Source organism: Eublepharis macularius, chromosome 15, assembly GCF_028583425.1.
Source record: "Eublepharis macularius isolate TG4126 chromosome 15, MPM_Emac_v1.0, whole genome shotgun sequence".
Classification (NCBI taxonomy): domain Eukaryota; kingdom Metazoa; phylum Chordata; class Lepidosauria; order Squamata; family Eublepharidae; genus Eublepharis; species Eublepharis macularius.
In genome coordinates, this window is record NC_072804.1 from 53,819,451 (window position 1) to 53,837,646 (window position 18,196).

The 18,196-nt window shown below is 43.4% G+C and overlaps 1 protein-coding gene across 1 annotated transcript in view; it reads right to left on the bottom strand.

Moving 5' to 3' along the window:
* Positions 1-427: 427 nt before the first annotated feature.
* Positions 428-18,196, bottom strand: part of LOC129343315 (homeobox protein otx5) — a 39,688-nt gene continuing 21,919 nt past the window's right edge. Inside the window, exons 4-6 of the mRNA XM_054999472.1 lie at positions 9,342-9,583; positions 3,199-3,350; positions 428-2,600 (exon numbers count right to left, since the gene is read on the bottom strand). Coding sequence (XP_054855447.1) covers positions 1,977-2,600; positions 3,199-3,350; positions 9,342-9,438 — 873 coding nt within the window. The 5' untranslated portion in view covers positions 9,439-9,583 and the 3' untranslated portion in view covers positions 428-1,976. The remainder of the gene's footprint in view (positions 2,601-3,198; positions 3,351-9,341; positions 9,584-18,196) is intronic.

The following is an 18,196-nucleotide window of genomic DNA, read 5'->3' on the forward strand; positions in this document are numbered from 1 at the left end:
CCAAATCAGGGTTGCCAACTGTCCAATGGGCCTCTGTTCCTCTGCTCTGAACAGCGCCTTGCTCTACAGATGGTAGCAGGTGATGAGGCCAATCTCCATGCCAGGAAAAGCGTCAGCTTTCTCCAGATCAATCTGCTGTCAAAATCCCATGGACAGAACAGGAATTTTTTTTCTTGGTCCGTTGGCAACTAGACCCCCTCCCAATTTTCTACCATTCTGACACATGGATAACTCTTATTCCAGGTTCTGCCAGTCACCAAAGCAAGGCGTCTGTCCCAGACACGGATCCGCAGTAAATCCAGAACCGTTGCTTACGCGAGTCATATTACTCATGGTTTTCTTTTTGCAAATTCAACCGTTTAATTAGTAGCAGGAATTTAAAAAAACACAGAGCCGTTGTCTCTTTTCATCTATTTTTTGTGTTTTTTACATTTTAATATTTTTCCTCTTTTTTTTTTTAAAACCACCAACAAGTTTTGGAACTGTACAGTAAATTGTTCATCACGGACTAAGACAATAATAAATAGAGAGAGCTGTCAAAAAAATAACTTGCGTGCAAGTGTTCCTCATCTACAGCAAAAGGAATGTTTTCTTTCTCGTTTCATTTTTTTTTTAACAAGTAGGAAAACTAGAACTAAATCATTTCTAATAGTGTTTACAAAAGGGAACCTTTTTTAAAATTTAAATGCCGAGTTCTGCAATGCATCGGGGGGAAAGTAATCATATTCTTTACAAATATTTATCAAACTTTTTCTGTTCTGATAAAAGTCCTGATTCAAATGACACTTTAACTAGAAATAGTTAGATCTCACCCCTTCCCCATTTCCCCCCAATAAACTTTATCCAGACATAACCAGTAAAAAACAAAAAATAGATTCCATATTCATCTCTGCATGAATCCAAAACAGAAGAACAAATTCTAAACCTCCAAATGAGGTTTTATTTACATAAATAATCTGTGTGTTGGCGATGAGAGATGTTGGATCTGATACGGTTGCCAACTGACCAGGGGGAAATTCTCAGCCTGGTTTTCTCCTGTGCCTTTAAACAATAACTTAATTTGCATACACTTTTTCACAGAACAGTGATAAAGATTATTGTCTGCTACTTTCACAATGTCAGATGGCGAGGTGACCTGTGAAATACAGGTGGTGTACTTGGTTTTTTTCACCCATGCAAACTGCTAATCAGTTTGTGCACCCCTTCCTATCTGCCCATAGTTTTTTTAAAAAAAATAATGCCCAGCCGTTGTGGGTTTGAAAATAATACGCCCACTGTCAGACCGTGCTGTGATGCCTGAAGTGGAAATTTAAAAAGGGACCACCTCCAATTCACTTCTTCCTTGGCATTGCCTTTCACAGCGATGACAAGACAACATTAACTGCTATCTCTGCAAGCCCAGGAGGGAGAGAAAACAACGGGACTCCAGAGACAACCGTCTCTCAACACCTTCATCTGCCATAGAATTTGCTATTCTCGAGAATGTGCTGGGTGAAAATTCCAACCTCCAAACCGGCCGCCTTTGATGACGCTTTAGTAAAACACATCCTGGGGCTCAGAGCAGGATTTTGAACTTCAGCCCAGTAGGTGGAAAGCTGTGACCAGTTATCAGCCACTGAGTTCAGGCCAAGTATCTGAAGGAGTTACATGCCTGAGCAGCTGAAGCTACAGTTAATCATGAGTTCCTAACGTCTGCACGAATCCACCCGTTATCGGATGAGGGTTTCCGAAAACATCGGAGAAAAGCAAAAGATGCCAGAATCTGGACTGAACAGTCAAGGGAAAAAACCCTTGGTGCTGCTAGGGAGAGCACAAAGACTTCTCTGCCTTTCATAAGAGTCTGGAAAATCAAAAGGGAAGGAGAAGTAAGCTGGGTGGGTCTCACTCCAAGTGGTGGATGTAGGAAGTTGCCCTGATAGGCTACGCAACAGAAGGAGGAACTTCTAAGAAGGGGAGCAAGTGGAACAGACCACCTTTCACAAGACCTGGAATTTCCACGAGCTCTGATCTTTGTAATCCAAGCAGTCGGTGGCGTTGAAGTTGAGCTTCCAGGAGGTTGCCTGGTCCTTGTAGTCTAGGCAATCCACGGAGCCGTAACCCAGCCCTGCTGTGCCGTAACCCTGGCTGGAGAGGGAGGCCGGTGACTGGCTCAGATGGCTACCCATGGTTGGGGTTGCGATGGGGCTCAGAGCAGCTCCAGGGGCAGACAGCTGCGGATGCATAGGGGACAGGTAGGAGCTGCAGTCGAGGCCGCTGAAGTAGGAGGTGGATCCGGCGTAGGTCTGGGTGTAACCAGGAGCTTGGGTGTAGGTCATGGGGTAGGCGGTGGATCTTTGCATGCAGGGTGTGGTGGAGGCAGACAGGGGGTCTGGGATTGGGGAGATGGAGGCTGGGCTCCAGATGGAGACGGTGGCACTGGCGCTCGAGCTGGGTGTCGCCGATGCGCCAGTCGGCGGGGGGCTGTACTGCCCATTGGTGCTGGTTTCGGAGCTGGTCTCTCGGGCAGGGGAGGTTTTTTTCTTAGCCGGACGTGCTTTGGCCTGGCCGGTGCTCTGCTGTTGCTGCTGGCGGCATTTGGCCCGGCGGTTCTTGAACCACACCTGCAAAAAGGGTGAAGAGAATAAGCTATGGGGGGCCGAACCAAAAAGAGAGGCTGGGTTTCTGTGGGAACCCATTTTAATGGGACGCTAGAAGGAAAATAGTGAAAAAGAATGGAGATAGGCCGGTCTGGGATGGTCAAGAAGTTCAGAACTGATGGGAAGGCGGATAATGCAGCCACGGCGCTGAAGCTAAGTGGGTGTCAGGGTGGCCATTTCCCTGGAAAAGCTAACCAATGCTACATAACAGCGTGCAAGTTTTTGAGTTCTCCAGAACTTTTCTTCGAGATGGATGTTCTTAAAACAACAGGAAAAGGAAAAAGTTTCAGGACCTCAGTGTGAAAGCTTGCACACTGTTACGTGGCATTTCGCTGGTCATAATAAAAGGTATTATTATGCGGATTGTGTACTTGTTTTCTTGGATTATGCTTTTGGATCAGCCCAGCTGTCAACTTCTTTCCACTTTATAATGGTCCATGCATGTCTTGTTTATCGTTATTGGTTTAAAACGTTCATATCACTCAGTTTCACTTGAACAACCCACAGTACCAATCATGGGTCAATGTGCCAGGGCATGGTTTGTCATTCCCCACGTACATACCTGCACTCTGGATTCAGGCAGGTTGATTTTCAGCGCCACCTCTTCGCGCATGAAGATGTCGGGGTAGCGTGTCTTGGCGAAGAGGGCCTCCAAGATGTCCAGCTGTGCCCGGGTGAAGGTGGTACGTTCACGCCTTTGCTTCCGAGGGGTAGCTGCATTAAAAAAAGGCGGGGAGGGGATTAATCAAGAGAGGCAAGAAAACCTACATCCCATAATGCAGGCTTTCCAGACCTCAAATTGGGCGCAACTTTGGCTCAGAGCCAAGCTACAAGTGACGCTTGACACAGGTTGGACACTTGTCAGCTTCCCTCAAGTGTTGATGGGAAATGTAGGCGTCCTGGTTTTACAGTTTGGCTCTCCATTACAGCTGCAAGACCAGGACACCTACATTTCCCATCAAAACTTGAGGGAAGCTGACAAGTGTCCAGCCTGTGTCCGGTGTCACTTGTAGCTTGGCTCTCAGAAGCCCAAGTGCAAAGCAGAGGAAGAAATCCTAACTTCGGCCCTTCTGGGAAAGGCACACATCTGGTTCCACATCTGTCAACCTATGAGAATGGAGAGAGTGCAGCCTAAAATAAGCCCTTTGCCCTCTTGCAGATGAACACGGAAGGGGAAGATCAGAAGTGGATTAGCAAGGTGTCTTTCAGGGGAGCTTCTCTGCCATTGCTGAGTCTCACCTAGCAAAGTTCTAAAAAAAAACCCCAGTTTGAAAACCATTATTTTAAGCTACTTCAACCCAACTCATTGTCACAGGAGACACTGCAGGTCAAAACTGGTTTTCCAGCCAACTACTTAAGAGAAGCACAAGGGTGCCAATGCTTGAGGAGGGAGGGGGCCTTGACTCCATCTGGGCCATTAGTAGGGTTGCCAGCCTCCAGGTAGTGGCTGGAGATCTCCCGGAATGACAACTGGTCTCCAGGCCACAGAGATCAGTTCACCTGGAGAAAATGGCTACTTTGACGGGTGGACTCTATGGAATTATGCCATGCCAAGGTCCTTTCCCTCCCCAAACCCCACTTTCTCCAGGTTTCACCCCCCAGATCTCCAGGAATTTCCCAATTTGGAGCTGGCAACTCTAGCCATTAGAGACTCAGGCTTTACCTCCTAGGCTACTGATGTGCAGGGCCGTATTATTCATAAGGCTGACTAGGCCGAAGCCTAGGTCAGGGCCGTATTATTCATAAGGCTGACTAGGCCGAAGCCTAGGTCAGGGCCGTATTATTCATAAGGCTGACTAGGCCGAAGCCTAGGTCAGGGCCGTATTATTCATAAGGCTGACTAGGCCGAAGCCTAGGTCAGGGCCGTATTATTCATAAGGCTGACTAGGCCGAAGCCTAGGAGCCATGCAGGGACTAGGGGCTAGGAGGATTGCCAGCCTCCAGGTAGTGGCTGGAGATCTCCCGGAATGACAACTGGTCTCCAGGCCACAGAGATCAGTTCACCTGGAGAAAATGGCGACTTTTGAGAGTGGACTCTATGGAATTATGCCATGCCAAGGTCCTTTCCCTCCCCAAACCCCACTTTCTCCAGGTTTCACCCTCCAGATCTCCAGGAATTCCCAACTTGGAGTTGGCAACCCTACTAGGGGCCCATCAATTTTTGTTGCTGAGGCGCCCCCCATAAATTACAATTAATTGATTCTCTTATATAGTCTTTATTAATAAGATAATTAACTGCTTCCTTATTGAAGTGAAACAAATTGTCTCTTATATTAAAACAATTATCCATAAATTATATATTTTAATAAGTAATAAAAATGTATTCAAAATATTACATTATTGAACAAATATACTCCCCCCCCCACAATACACACACAAATGTGCTTTCCTGAAGAGTTCTATTTGTGCAATAAAAATATTTAAAAGATTGTCAATAGAATTCTTCAGGAGACCCTCAAAATGGATATCGGGTGATGTACTGCAGTCTAGTATCTCCTGTACCAGGGTAAGCTGTCAGTTGTAGTGGGATGAAAGATTGAAGTGCCGGAGGGGGCCCAAAATATCTGAAAGCTTAGGGGCCCGGCCATGGGTTAATACAACCCTAGTTGCTGTGGCAACAGCCTGGGGGGCTTGGCTTGGACCTGGCCATCAGTATCGTAGGACCAGCAGGAAGTGATGTTTGGGGCAACAAAATGCCTTAAACTGGCCCTGTCGTGGCTCCCTTTTAACCATCCATGCAAGAACTAACTTCCACAGATGTTGCACCAGCAGTGCTGAGAGAGGAACGTGGAGAATTTGAAGGGCAGAGTCAGTTCCCAAGAACTCAGGAACAACCTCAAGGAGCCACCATAGGTCACAGAAGCCCAGCGCATGCCAATACGTGCTTAGGGACACATCTCTCCCCTTCATGAGTTTGCCCTCGGATGTGACACCAAACAGTCCTCCCGACGAAACTCATTTATGGAAGAGATTTGTGCGGTGACTTGCAAACAGACCCCACAATCAGTTGTCACCTTGAGCCCTATGTCCTGGCGTTGGCACCAACTCGTTTTATCTCTTGACTAGATTATTATGCATCCCACCATCACCCCCCCCCCAATGGATAAGATAGCTGTCTCTCTGTTCACCTCTCAGCATTTCAAAGGTTAGGGTGGCCAGGCTGACATTTAAAAACATTCACACAAGCATCTCCGTTTCCTGCAAAAATAAACAACAGTCTTGCGGCCTGTTAAGGACCAGCAAGTTTTTATTCTAGCAAATAATACAAATAAAAAAACAAGGTCTGGTAAAGAACAACCCGCTTCATCAGATGCGAGGCAGTGGCTCTTCACACAGTAGGATGGCAGATATATGAGGTTAGCAAAGATAAAAATTGTTCTCGCTCTTTACAATCAAACTTTCATTAGAATAAAAAAACTGGTTATTCCTCAAGGTGCCAAAAGACTCCCTTTGTTTCTCCTCCTTGGTGTCTAAAAGTGCTGTAAATAAATACAGTTTTACCTCCACTGATGTGGAGTTATTACCCAGGCAATCCTCTTTGCTACTCTGAGGGAAGGGATGCCTGTTAAAAGTCGCTGGAACCACGTTGATAGGGAGTCTATGCCACAGAAAGCCACGTCCTTTTAAAAGGGACAGATTACAAGCCTATTTCAACTAGGAAGATTCAGCACGGACCTCAAAGCCATGGCTTCCGATATCAACTTGCTAGCGTGGCAAGCAAATATGTGTTTAAAAAAGAAGATAAGTAACAGCCTACCTCAGACGACTGCCGTGAAGACGAGCAAGCCTCTTTAAGGATGTGTGTATGGAGGATTCTACATCGAGGACGTAGCCTCTATTTAGACTATTTGTACTTCCCCTCATTCTGTAGCAGTAAGATATTTCACAGATCCCTCCTTACTCACTCTTCTCTAAAATTTAATTTTCAAGATGATTCTTCTCCGATATCTTTACATTTTGGGGGACGGTTTAACCAGCGCTCAAATCTCTATTCTCTCTATTCTCGTCTGTCTTGTCGTGTAGGTTTTAAAGAGGCTTTTGCACAAGGCAGTTTGGGAGCCAAATACTTTCTCTCTTCATCATACACAGACCCACCTTCGCTCTTGCTCCCCCAATTACACACTGCTCTGTGACCAACACAACAGAAGACTTTGTACCCTTAAGCATAGTAATTATTAGGCATAACTAACATGACTAATAACTGATTTTGCTCAACTGATAAAATGAAAAATGGCTGTTGCTTTTCTTGGAAGCTTTTCATTCTCAAGAGTTATTTACAGAGATCATCTTAATGGTGGCAGGACAGCAAGAGACCCTCATTTCATTCTTTTCTTGTAAATAGTAAAAACTTGAAGAGCAAGATCTGGTTCCAATAGCACCTTCAAGACCAACTAGATTGCCAGGGTATGAGCTTTTGCGAGTCGAAGCTGTCTTCATCAGACATCAACTATTGGTTGATTTTGCTCACTGGATATTAAAAAGCATCATCGACTGGATTTCTCTTCCTTGAAGTAACAAAAGGATTAAAATATTTGGGCTGAAATGTATAAAGAGGTGGGCAGAGTTTTCCCAAAGAACGATCTAAGGAAAAACATCCCTGAGGCCAAACATATCTAGCCCTAGAGCATGCGCCTTGGAGGAAAAAAAGAATAGATATGTAACAGAGGAAAAATCCTGATTTTAAAGAGGGGAACAAAATTAATCTTTCACATACAAATATGCTTGTGCAATAGAACCAAGGTACCAGGAGGGGATATGAAATTTCCACCTTGTACATACAGAAATTTTTAAAAATAGTATAGACCAAATTAGGGATTTCTCGGATCTAACTGCTTCTGCCTGCTTTCTTCTGTAATGTATTAAATATATTTTGGAATCTCTCCCGTTCCCCAAAGGCTGGAGCCAGGCAATAGGATACAAATTAACCGCTGGCTTCTTTATAAAGTCTTTTTCCAACTTGAAAATGTTCTAGGATAGTTTTACTATGATATTAGCTAGCTGATAATACTCTAAAGTAATAAAAATAACAAAATTGCTGTTACCTGTAACAACACAGTCAACCATAATATATGCCTCCATCTCTACATTCCAATTGTTTGAAGTTATTTATTTAATAGTTTAGATTTTTAACCCACACCCTTTCAAAACGGGGGGTTTTTTTAGGGGGAGGGGTGGTAATAACTTAAGCACGTAATGAAGTTTCACTGATTTCATTACCCAGAACTATACTCGATGGCTTGTGCCAATGCAGAAGAATTTTTGAGATTCCCTGGAATCCCTTCCAGTTTCTAGAACTGCTAGTCTCAAAGTAAGTGTCCAGTAGCACCTTTAAGACTAATTTTATAGTAGCATAAGCTTTTGAGAACTACAGCTCTCTTCGTCAGTTGCATCTGATGAAGAGAGCTGTAGTTCTCGAAAGCTTATGCTACTATAAAGTTAGTCTTAAAGGTGCTACTGGACTCTTTACTATTGTGCTACTACAGACTAAAATGGGCTATCTCCTCTGGACCTAGTCTTAAAGTATTACTGGGACAGGGTGGAGGAAACAACAGGCCATTGTGTCTCACACAGGGAAACCACACACAGAGAACTCATTTGTCCCAGTAGCTCTGCGGCCACAAGGGCATACGTGTGCCTCAGTTTCTCTAGAGTGGTCCCTTTTATGCCAACCTTGGGCCTGATTCAGCCAAAGTGATGTGGTTTTGTACCTTTTCGTATAACTTTTCTCTTTCTTTGGATTCTTCTCTCTGCCCTTGTTTCCTTGTCTAACTTGACCATAAACCCCTTGGGGACTGAAACTGCAGGATTTTGGTGGGGGAAGTTAAACTCCATCAGGCAAGAAAAGGATTTTAAGAAGTCATAGCTGCTAACACTTTCTTCCTACTTGCGTGGATTCTGGAAAGGGCAAGGGTGACCAGGGGTTCCAGAATTTTGGGGAAGGGGGATTTCTTTCATAGATTTGAAACAAAATCCACTCCAGTGGTAGAGAAGCATTTCAGTTTCCATGAAAGCAAAATTGGGAAACACACTATGATTTCAATGAAAATCTGCCCTGAATACAAATTTCAAAAACGAAAAACCCTTTCAAGAAAGAAAGCGCCATTTCATTTCCAACACTCACCTACTCCACACTTATTTGGGCAAAGTATCTCCTAAGTGTTCCCAGAACTGTGTTAATCTATTGCAACAAAAAAGAACAGAAATCTTGTAGCTCCTTAAAGACTACCAATTTTGGGGGGGGACCTAAGCTTCCGCCCACTTCATCAGACATATGCAGAGGTCTCTCACTAGGCAGGCAGAGACCCATCCATTCCTATACATATTCATGGTTACAAAGGAAAAACGTAAAATGGCAGGGGAAAAGTAAGAGGATTATCAACAATATCATAGATAATTCAATATATGTGGTTGCTTTTGATCTTGAGTGAAAGCAAAAACTAAGCTATTCTTGTTATCATAAGTGGTAGGTATTGCTCTACCACTTGATAATTAATTTCAAGTAATCATGCAAAGAATTCCATAATTAAGTATACTGTGTCACCATCCATGCCCCAAGGTGACTGGCTGGACTCTTTGCTTTTATGATAGACCCCTTTCTCCAAAAATAATAGGCGGGCTACATTTCCGTTCTTTCTCACTAATACGAACCATGTATTGTTCAAAACTTTGACAATGCAAGAAAAGGAATTTTGGAAATCTACTTACTGGGGTATCCAACCGCTGAATGCAGAAGATCCATGCCTGGCCCAGCCAATGTTAACCCATTGACCGCGTAATGTGGCTGCTTGATATAGGACATCATGCTCAGAAGAGTGGGCTCCTCAACAATTTCACTTGGCTTTCAGGAAGTGGAAGGAGACTTCTTCCAGCGTGTTTCTTCCTTCTTGAGGTCTGGAGGCGGCCTCTTAGGTTATCCCGTTCCACTCAGCATCCAAGGGCGGCGGGAACTACAGAGGCCAAGAAAAGACACTCACCAGACTGTGGCCACCTCCCCAAGCAGTGGGAGGTGGGGGAGATGAACAGAGCGGCCAATGGAAGTCAAGAACCACCATGGGCTTCACACCTTGAAAGATGGGTTGGACCAACTCAAAATATAACTCTTTCTCCTACTCAATGCAATCAGAACTCCGAAGCTAACCTCTCCTGCTGAGACTGGGCGGTTTGCAGAATTACTGGGAGGCCTGCAGCCTCATTGAGAGTCAAAAATTAAATCGCCATCCCTCCCTTCCCAATACAGAGGTATTGACACAGAGGAGGAGGGCAAACTCCTCCCGAGATTTTAGCAACTCAAAAGGGGCAGCGAAGGGGCGCCATTAGACCAATCAGCCCCATACTTTGGGGGTCTATTATTACCTAAACGAGCAAGTTAAGTCAACACATTAAAAACTCTGGAGGGCCCTTTGGGGGGTGTTTTTCTTTTGTTGGAGAGGCAGGGAGAAGAGCCTGCACAACTTGGTGTGTGGTGGAAGTTTTGTAGCTAAACAGTGACTTCATTAAAACAGCAAATTGGATGCTTAAAAAACAACAACATCTGTTGCTTCCCATCTTCAAGGAGAGTTGCATCCACACACACACTTTGGGGTGGGTAAAGAAAGACCCAATGGTGGGGGGAAACTAGATGAACATATACAAACTACTATGTAAAGTATTGGTTTGGCGAGCAATCCCTAGGCAGTTTTATTCAGAAGTAAGCACCATTTTATTTACTTCTGCCACAAATGAAACTTAGAGGCCTTTGGCAAGTCCGGTGATCTCTGTAGCTGCCCTCATCTGCAAGACGGCGATAAAACTGACCTACCTTGCAGGGCTGTTGTAAGAGTTGTAAGGACCATGTAAAATAGTAAAGAGTCCAGTAGCTCCTTTAAGACTAACCAACTTTATTGTGGCTTAAGCTTTCGAGAACCACAGCTCTCTTTGTCAGATGCAACCATTCTCGAAAGCTTATGCCACAATAAAGTTGCATCTGACGAAGAGAGCTGTGGTTCTCGAAAGCTTTTGCTACAATAAAGTTGCATCTGACGAAGAGAGCTGTGGTTCTCAAAAGCTTATGCTACAATAAAGTTGGTTAGACTCAGGGCTCATTTCGAGGGGGAACGCACAGGAATGCAGTTCCGGCAGTTCTCCAAAGAGGTCACATGTCAGGTGGCCCCACCTTCCTGACTCTGCCATTTTGGGCCCATTTTGGCCTGGATTGGGGCTGAAACGGCCTAAATCGGGCCTCTGACGGGTGGTGGATCACTCTCCCGCTCATCAGTGGCCCTATCCTGACCATTTTGGGCCCCTTTTCAGCCCCTTTTTGCCATTTTGGGCCTAATTTCGGCCCTGAATGGCCAGGATTGGGTTCAAAACAGCCAGGATAGGTGAGGTCAGGGGTGTGGCATATGCAGATCAGTTATACTAATGACACACTTCCGGTGATGGCAAGAGGCGTGGCATATGCTAATGAGTTATGCTAATGAGTTCCTCCAGCTCTTTTTCTACAAAATGACCCCTGGTTAGACTTAAAGGTGCTACTGGACTGTTTACTATTTAGCAACTACAGACTAACACAGCTAAGTCCTCTGGATCTAAGTACAATGTAAATTTTACCTATACATACATGCGCACTTAGCATTATTGAAGACTACACTAAATTTTTATCTTAAAAAAATCTGCCCAAATCAAACAACCTCTGCAATCTGGAGGGTGTGGCTTAATTTGAGACGAAAGACATTAGAGATTAGCCCCAGGGTCAAATCTCAGCTATGCCACATAGGAATAAAGAATCCTTGCGAGCATGTGCTTTGAGCCTTTGCTTCGCCTACGCTTAATCATGAATCAGCTCTGAAAAACAGAAGCAATGCTTTTCAGAATCAGGACTGCTGCCTCCGAATTTATTTATAAGCAATGGCTATGTTGGAAAACAATTTCTCATTTCTTACCAAAATCAAAAAGAGTCCAGTAGCACCTTTAAGACTAACCAATTTTATTGTAGCATAAGCTTTCGAGAATCAAGTTCTCTTCGTCGGATGCATGGTACAGAAACTGGTCATTTGTTACCGTGTTTTAGAGAACCAGCTGCCTTTAGAACATCAGAAATCTTGTCTTATCCAGAATTGCAAGATTCGGGACCAACTAGATTTCCAGGGAATGAGTTTTTTGAGTCAAAGCACCCTTCGTCCAACTTTCGAAAGCTCATAAACTGGAAATATCATTGGTCTTTAAGATTCTACTGGACCCAAATCTTGTTCTACAGACCAACATGCCTACCCACCTGAAATTATCCAGAATTACATCAGATGCCCTGCAAATCCAACTCTTTTTGAATTTTTTTGCACAATTTTTTTTTAAAAAATTAGAATGCAAAAGGAGGTAGGGGTTGGATCCCACCCCCTGCCCACGCTGTTAGAAGGGGTGGGGTGGAAGACACTTACAAATATCAACTGCATTTCAGTATCATTCATTTTATTTAATAGCCGAGATTTTACGAGAAGCACAGCCTACGAAAAGCTCATAAACTGTTAACAGATGGGATGTGCTTCCAAGGATGGCTGCTGGGCCAAGCAGAGATGCGTTGCAACAAGTTAAAAAAAATCCCAAAACATAATATTAAATTGCTCAGTGGAACAGAGGGAATGTAGGCTTGGTTTAAGTTTTTTCCACCTTCCAGTGCATGCAGAGAGCAAAAATGGGCCCCCAGATTCAAAGGTTTCAAGCTGAGCACAGCCTGAGGACCGCAAAAACAAAAGTCCCCTCCACAAAAAGGGACTGGTTCTGGCAGCGACCAGGAGGACTGGTTCTGAAAAAGAAAACAGGGCCAGCCCTAGGAAGCAGGCACGGAGCCTCACAGAACAGGCAGGCATGCTACTCAGTCTCAAAGGATCAAAATATACATGGATTTCCCACCCCTGAAGTTTTAGCAACTGCATTTCTGATGTTTTCACCGTCTCAAATGCTGCCATGGTGGACTTTTGATGTGCCCACCAAGGCCCAGAGGTGGACGGCAGAGACAGAGGGAAAGAAGAGAAGAAGAACTGCAGGAAGAGAAGTAGAGAAGCGTAGAACTACCGCTGTTCTGGTGGCCATGAATTCCAGGCAAGGCCTGGACATCTCTCAGGATTACAACTGATCTCTAGACAACAGAGATCAGTTTCCCTGGAGGAAATGGGGGCTTCAGAGGGTGGACTCTATGGCTGTATACCCCAATACCCCTTCTCTCAAGCCCCATCCTCTCTCCAGGCTCCATCCCCAAATCACCAGGAATTTCCCAGCCCGGAGATGGCAACTCAACTGCTAGCAGCCAGCTGCACCCTGCCTTGATACAAAACATGTGTCCCACAACTGGTTTCCATGTTTGCAAACTCTTCTTTCTTTGACCAAGGTTAGAGTTCCTTCAAGGAGAGGGAAGAGTCTGCAACCAGGAACAATGATGGGTGGAGGGGGGAGAAAAGACGGACTAAAGAGAAGATAAAGAAAACCTCAACAGAAATGAAGGGTTAAGATCTATGCTTCTGGTTTCCACTGGGCTGCTTTTCGTGTTTACATCTTCTGCATCTGGAATCAGTTGCCTCCCGACGTTTCCATGATGAACCGTAGCGCAAAATATACATCATAGGTTCTTCACCCATGTGACAAAGCCAGAGTGCGTTCTGACAGACGGTTAGAGGGTGAAGACTGGAGCAGGGTCCTTGTCTTTCTCTGATTACAGTCGCAAGCCATCAAGCATATTTAAATCTAGCCCCATATTGCAACCCAAACTTGAGTCCACGGGACAGAGTACGCTTTGCATCCGTTTTAAAAGGCCAAGGAAAGAAAGAGAGGCAGACAAGGATCCTAGGAATGAATGCCATATAACCCCTGCCCCTTCTCCTTCTATGTGCGTGGCTGGCTGTGGCTACTGAAAGGAAATGCACTCTGCGTATGGTCAGAGGCACCGTCACACATTTTTTATTGTTATTTCTCAGACAGCTGGTATGGTGCAGAGGTCAGAGAGATGGAGAAGGACTTGGGAGATCTGCGTTCACATCACCTGCCTTGGAGCTTACAGGGTGACCTTGGGCAGTTAGACTCTCTTTTAGACTAACCTACCTTCGCAGGGCTGTTGTGAGGATAAAATAGAGGAAGGGAGAATTAACGAGCGCCGACATGATGGGTGGGTTAAAAAACACACACTAGATAACCAAGTTCTCATGTTCAAGACCATGAGGTTGAAATGAGAGCTGAACCCTCTTAAATCTTGCTTTAAATGCCTAATTTTTTTTAAAAAAAGTCTAACACAGTATCCATCTCATAGTCTGTAGCAGTCATTTCTATATCCGAATAAAGTTTTGGCCCAGTTTTGCTCTTTCTCTGCCTGATAGCCTTTTCTGGCACCTACCCCACCCTTTTTCTTTGTTCCTAAATTAATCAGGAAACGCTCACTAACTCCATAATGCCCAAGGCGAGCTGTCATTGTCTTCTTGTTTACTTTACTCTCTGGCTCTTTCCTTCTCCTTTTGTCTCCACGCTTCCAATGTGATTTTTAGTCTTCAAGTTGTGAGATTAAAAATCAAGAGATACAGAAAGCAGAAATGGTCTCTTCTTGGGGGCAGAACAAACAAGCCTTACTCTACAGATAACCACTTCCACAGGGCTGAGAGGTTGGCTGGCAATTTAGCCACACACACACATATACATGCCTTGCAAAATAGCTTCCCTTCCAATTAAAGGGCTTCATTCACCTTGTAAACAAAGCAAGAAGAATGACACACACAACCTGATAGACTACCCTTTAGCTGCTTTTTAACACCTTAAATAGTTGCACATGGGGTAGGGGGTGGGAATGTTCTTGGGCAACACTTCCCTATTTCTAATTTTATTTATTTATTTATGTCATTTATCGTCCGCCTTTCCCACTGAGACACCAGGCGGATTACACAGTATGAATGACATAAATAATTTTTTAAAATTCGAGAGTTGCAAAAACATTTGCCCCGTTTTTAAAAAAAAATTCAAAAATGATGGTGCTGAAGGAGAAATGACAATACACCCGGAAGATAATAAATTTGGTCTCCCTTCTAGAGTTTGAGGAAATTGCCCTGCATTTATTCTCAAGTTTGTTTTCATTTGAACAAACAATTCTCGGGGTAGTGGGATGGATGGCGACTACTGAATTGCAAAATTCCTACGCAGACTGGAAGGCAATTACCTGAACTGAGCAACAAGGTTATTTCACAGTAAAGTTTCGGTCGTGTCCAGATCAGGCCATAGGTCTGTCAGTCAAGGTCAGTGTTGTCTGTTCTGAGAGGCAACAGCTCTGCGGGGCTTCAGGCAGCGTCCTTTCATATCACCTCCAGCCTGATTCTTACTGGAGATGCTAAGGATTGAACCTGGCACCAAAGGTAGACTATGAGTCTCTCTACACGAGATATCTTACATGGGGAGGCTCAAGTGTCGAGAGATGCAATTTTAGCCGGGAAGCATAGCTTAAAAAGACAGAGCCAAAGGCCCTGTCAATCTCTATAGGAGGGTAGTTTAAAAAGACAGCCAGTGGAGGGGTTTGTTAATTTCGTCTTTGCCTCCTCCAAGGGGAAGTGAAATTGACAGAGCCTTTGGGGAGGGGAAGATGAAATTAACAAACCCTCTGTCTGAGGAGCAATCTCAGCTGGCTGTGTCTTTTTAAACTACCCTCCTGTAGAGAGGTGAAATTGACAGAGCCTTTGAGGGGGAAGATGAAATTAACAAACCCTCTGTCTGAGGAGCGATCTCCACAGGCTCTGTCTTTTTAAACTACCCTCTTGTAGAGAGGTGAAATTGACAGAGCCTTTGGCTCTGTCTTTTTAAACTATGCTTCCCGGCTAACATGGCATCTCCCTACACTTGAACGCCCCTGTATAATATGTCTCATACAGAGACACTTTAGATTTCTAATTGGCTTTGTATGCTGCTGCTTTGGTTCCAGAGGGTTAGCTGCGTTAGTCTATAGTGGCAGCCAAAACAAGAATCTTGTAGCACCTCGGAGACTAACAAATTTAGTTATTGTGGCCCTTAGCTCTGGTGAGGAGCCATGGCTAGTTAGAGAGGGCAATACTGACCTTGAAAGATCTATCAGCAGGCTGAAATTGGACAAGGAAGCTTTATGTGAGCCAGAGACCACTTCCTCAGATATATTTAGAGATACTGAAAGCCACAGTCTAATCTTAAAAGGTGTATTTAGCATTTCGTGGGGAAATGTCCTAAATTTTTTGAAAGACTGCTTTCTTGGATGTTTTTTTTGGGGGGGGGAGATTCCTTCATACGACGTTATCATTTCCACACGTATACCCCCCCTTCCATTCAAGAACAGTGGCAACATGGAACTTTGCCATCCTTACTCGGGAGAAAGCGTTGTTGGAAGCAGGACTCCCTTCTGAGTAAGCATGCATAGGAGTGGGTCGTATGGGGTGATTTATTTGTTTTCAAATTTATATCTTATTTGTCAAATTTCTAATCTGTCTTCGGAGTCAGACGAGGACCTTCAAGGCAGCCATTTCACAAGACATGTGATAGCTGCTAGACTCTGCCTTGAAACCCAAGTTCCTCGCTTCCCCCGACATCTTGAAACATAGGGCAACCAGCCACACATGTGCAAGAGGGCTAACTGAACTCTCAGAAGATGCAAGAATTGGACATGTGCTGGCTGGCATACAGTCACCTGGGGGAACGAGAAGGAAAGGAGTATTATTTGGTCTGCCTCCAGGGTGGTACAGTGCGGAGGGAGTTGTTCTCGTTGAACTCTTCTTTGTTCACCCACTGCTTGCATGTTATGCACCTTTTCTTCATCATCTTTTTTGCATTCCATAAGGTGAGCTGTATAATTTTTCAGCATCATGTAAGTATCCTATATATAATGAAAGGTGCATTGTATCCTGATAGCCTCAGCCCTTAAACTCGGTAAATTGCATTTTCCTCTAGCTATACAATCTTAGTTTTCACTGATGATTTTTAAAGTAAAAGCTCTCACATGTGATGCCATGTTTAAAGGTTTTATAAAGTAGAAAATTAAGTAGGAGTTTGCCAAATATAGACCCACTAAATTTTTATTGATCTGTATTGTTTTTAATTTTTTTTAAAAAAAACTTCAAATGGGATTCATCTTTTTTTTTTTTTAAATCTAGTGAGAGAGATATTCTCTTTCCCCAAATTGAAGTTTAAAACTGATTTAATGTTTATTAAGAGAATAACTGCAAAGTCCCTCTGGAAAAATGTTTAATATTCTCATACAAATGATGGACATATGAGACACTACAATATATGAGCTGCTTAAGGTCAGGAAACTGATAACCCTCTTTTGGCTTTAATGAAATATGGAAGTAGAGAGAGCTCGGCTTGGCAGATGCTGTTCTGCCCTAGATATTTTCCCATTTAAAACATTGACATCTCTTTACAGTGTCTGGGATTATAGGTTTATACACTGACAGCAAGAATGCAACGAGAGTCCTTTAAAACAAAAACAGCCTTCTCTAGAGCACGATTTGATGCATTCCCCTCTGCATTTTTGTATGGGAGATTCTCTCGCCTGCCTTTGCAACAGTGTTGTTGTCCCTGTTCAAATAAAGTGGTCGAAAATAACACACACATACTTTTGCACTGCGAATTCTATCAAGACGAAAGGATACAATTAATTATCCCACTACTCGATAGATTTAAACCATTAGAGTATTACATGGATTTTAGTCCCAAAACCGTTTGGGTATATCTTTTAGAGGATAGCCAGAGAACTGTATCTTACGCAGTTGCAAAATTCTGTGTGACAGCACTCAGAAAGCAGTATCATTTGACGAAGGAAACATCAGTTGCTGGGAAGTGAATTAATGTAGTGAGTGAGTTTTTACTGTTAGATATATATATGATTTTAGACATGTTAGACATATATATGATTTTATCTTTTATGTATTTACCCATTTTAAGTATTTAAAAACTGTTCTTTTTATCTGTATTTTACTTGGCTGGTCTTGTGACCGTAATAAACCCCTTTGAATGATTGATTGAAAACCAAAACAAAAAGCTTTAGGGCTCGGTGGGCGCCATTTTTGGGGTGCTTTTTGTTGTTCTTTTTATATAAATCAGATCAAGGCCATTCGTTCATATCAGGAATTATACATAAAACAAAATATAGATTTTTTTTAAAAAAAGATTTTAATGCAGCCCGCCTTCAGAGCTCCTCCAGATTAATGAAATGCTTAACATCCATTTTTTTAAAAAATAGCCAATACTGGATTTAAAAAGCAAAAAAGTTAATCTTTTTAAAATCTTGTTTATAACAAATACAAACACTGGAGATACAGCAAGGGTTAAATACCTTTTAAAAAGAAGCTTAGATTGGAATCATGTCCCTTTTTGGTTGATTGTAAGTAATACGTATTTGAAATAGCAGATCTCGAATCCTATTTGCATATATAATAAAACCTATATTATATGACTTTAAGAGAACTGATTATCATTTTCTTAGTGTAACTAGGAATCTTTTCCCCCCTAAATGAGACAAAATGGTAGTTTCCAAGAAGATTCCTATGGACATACCAGGCATGGACTCTTCAAGGAAAGGGGTTGAAGATTTCTCA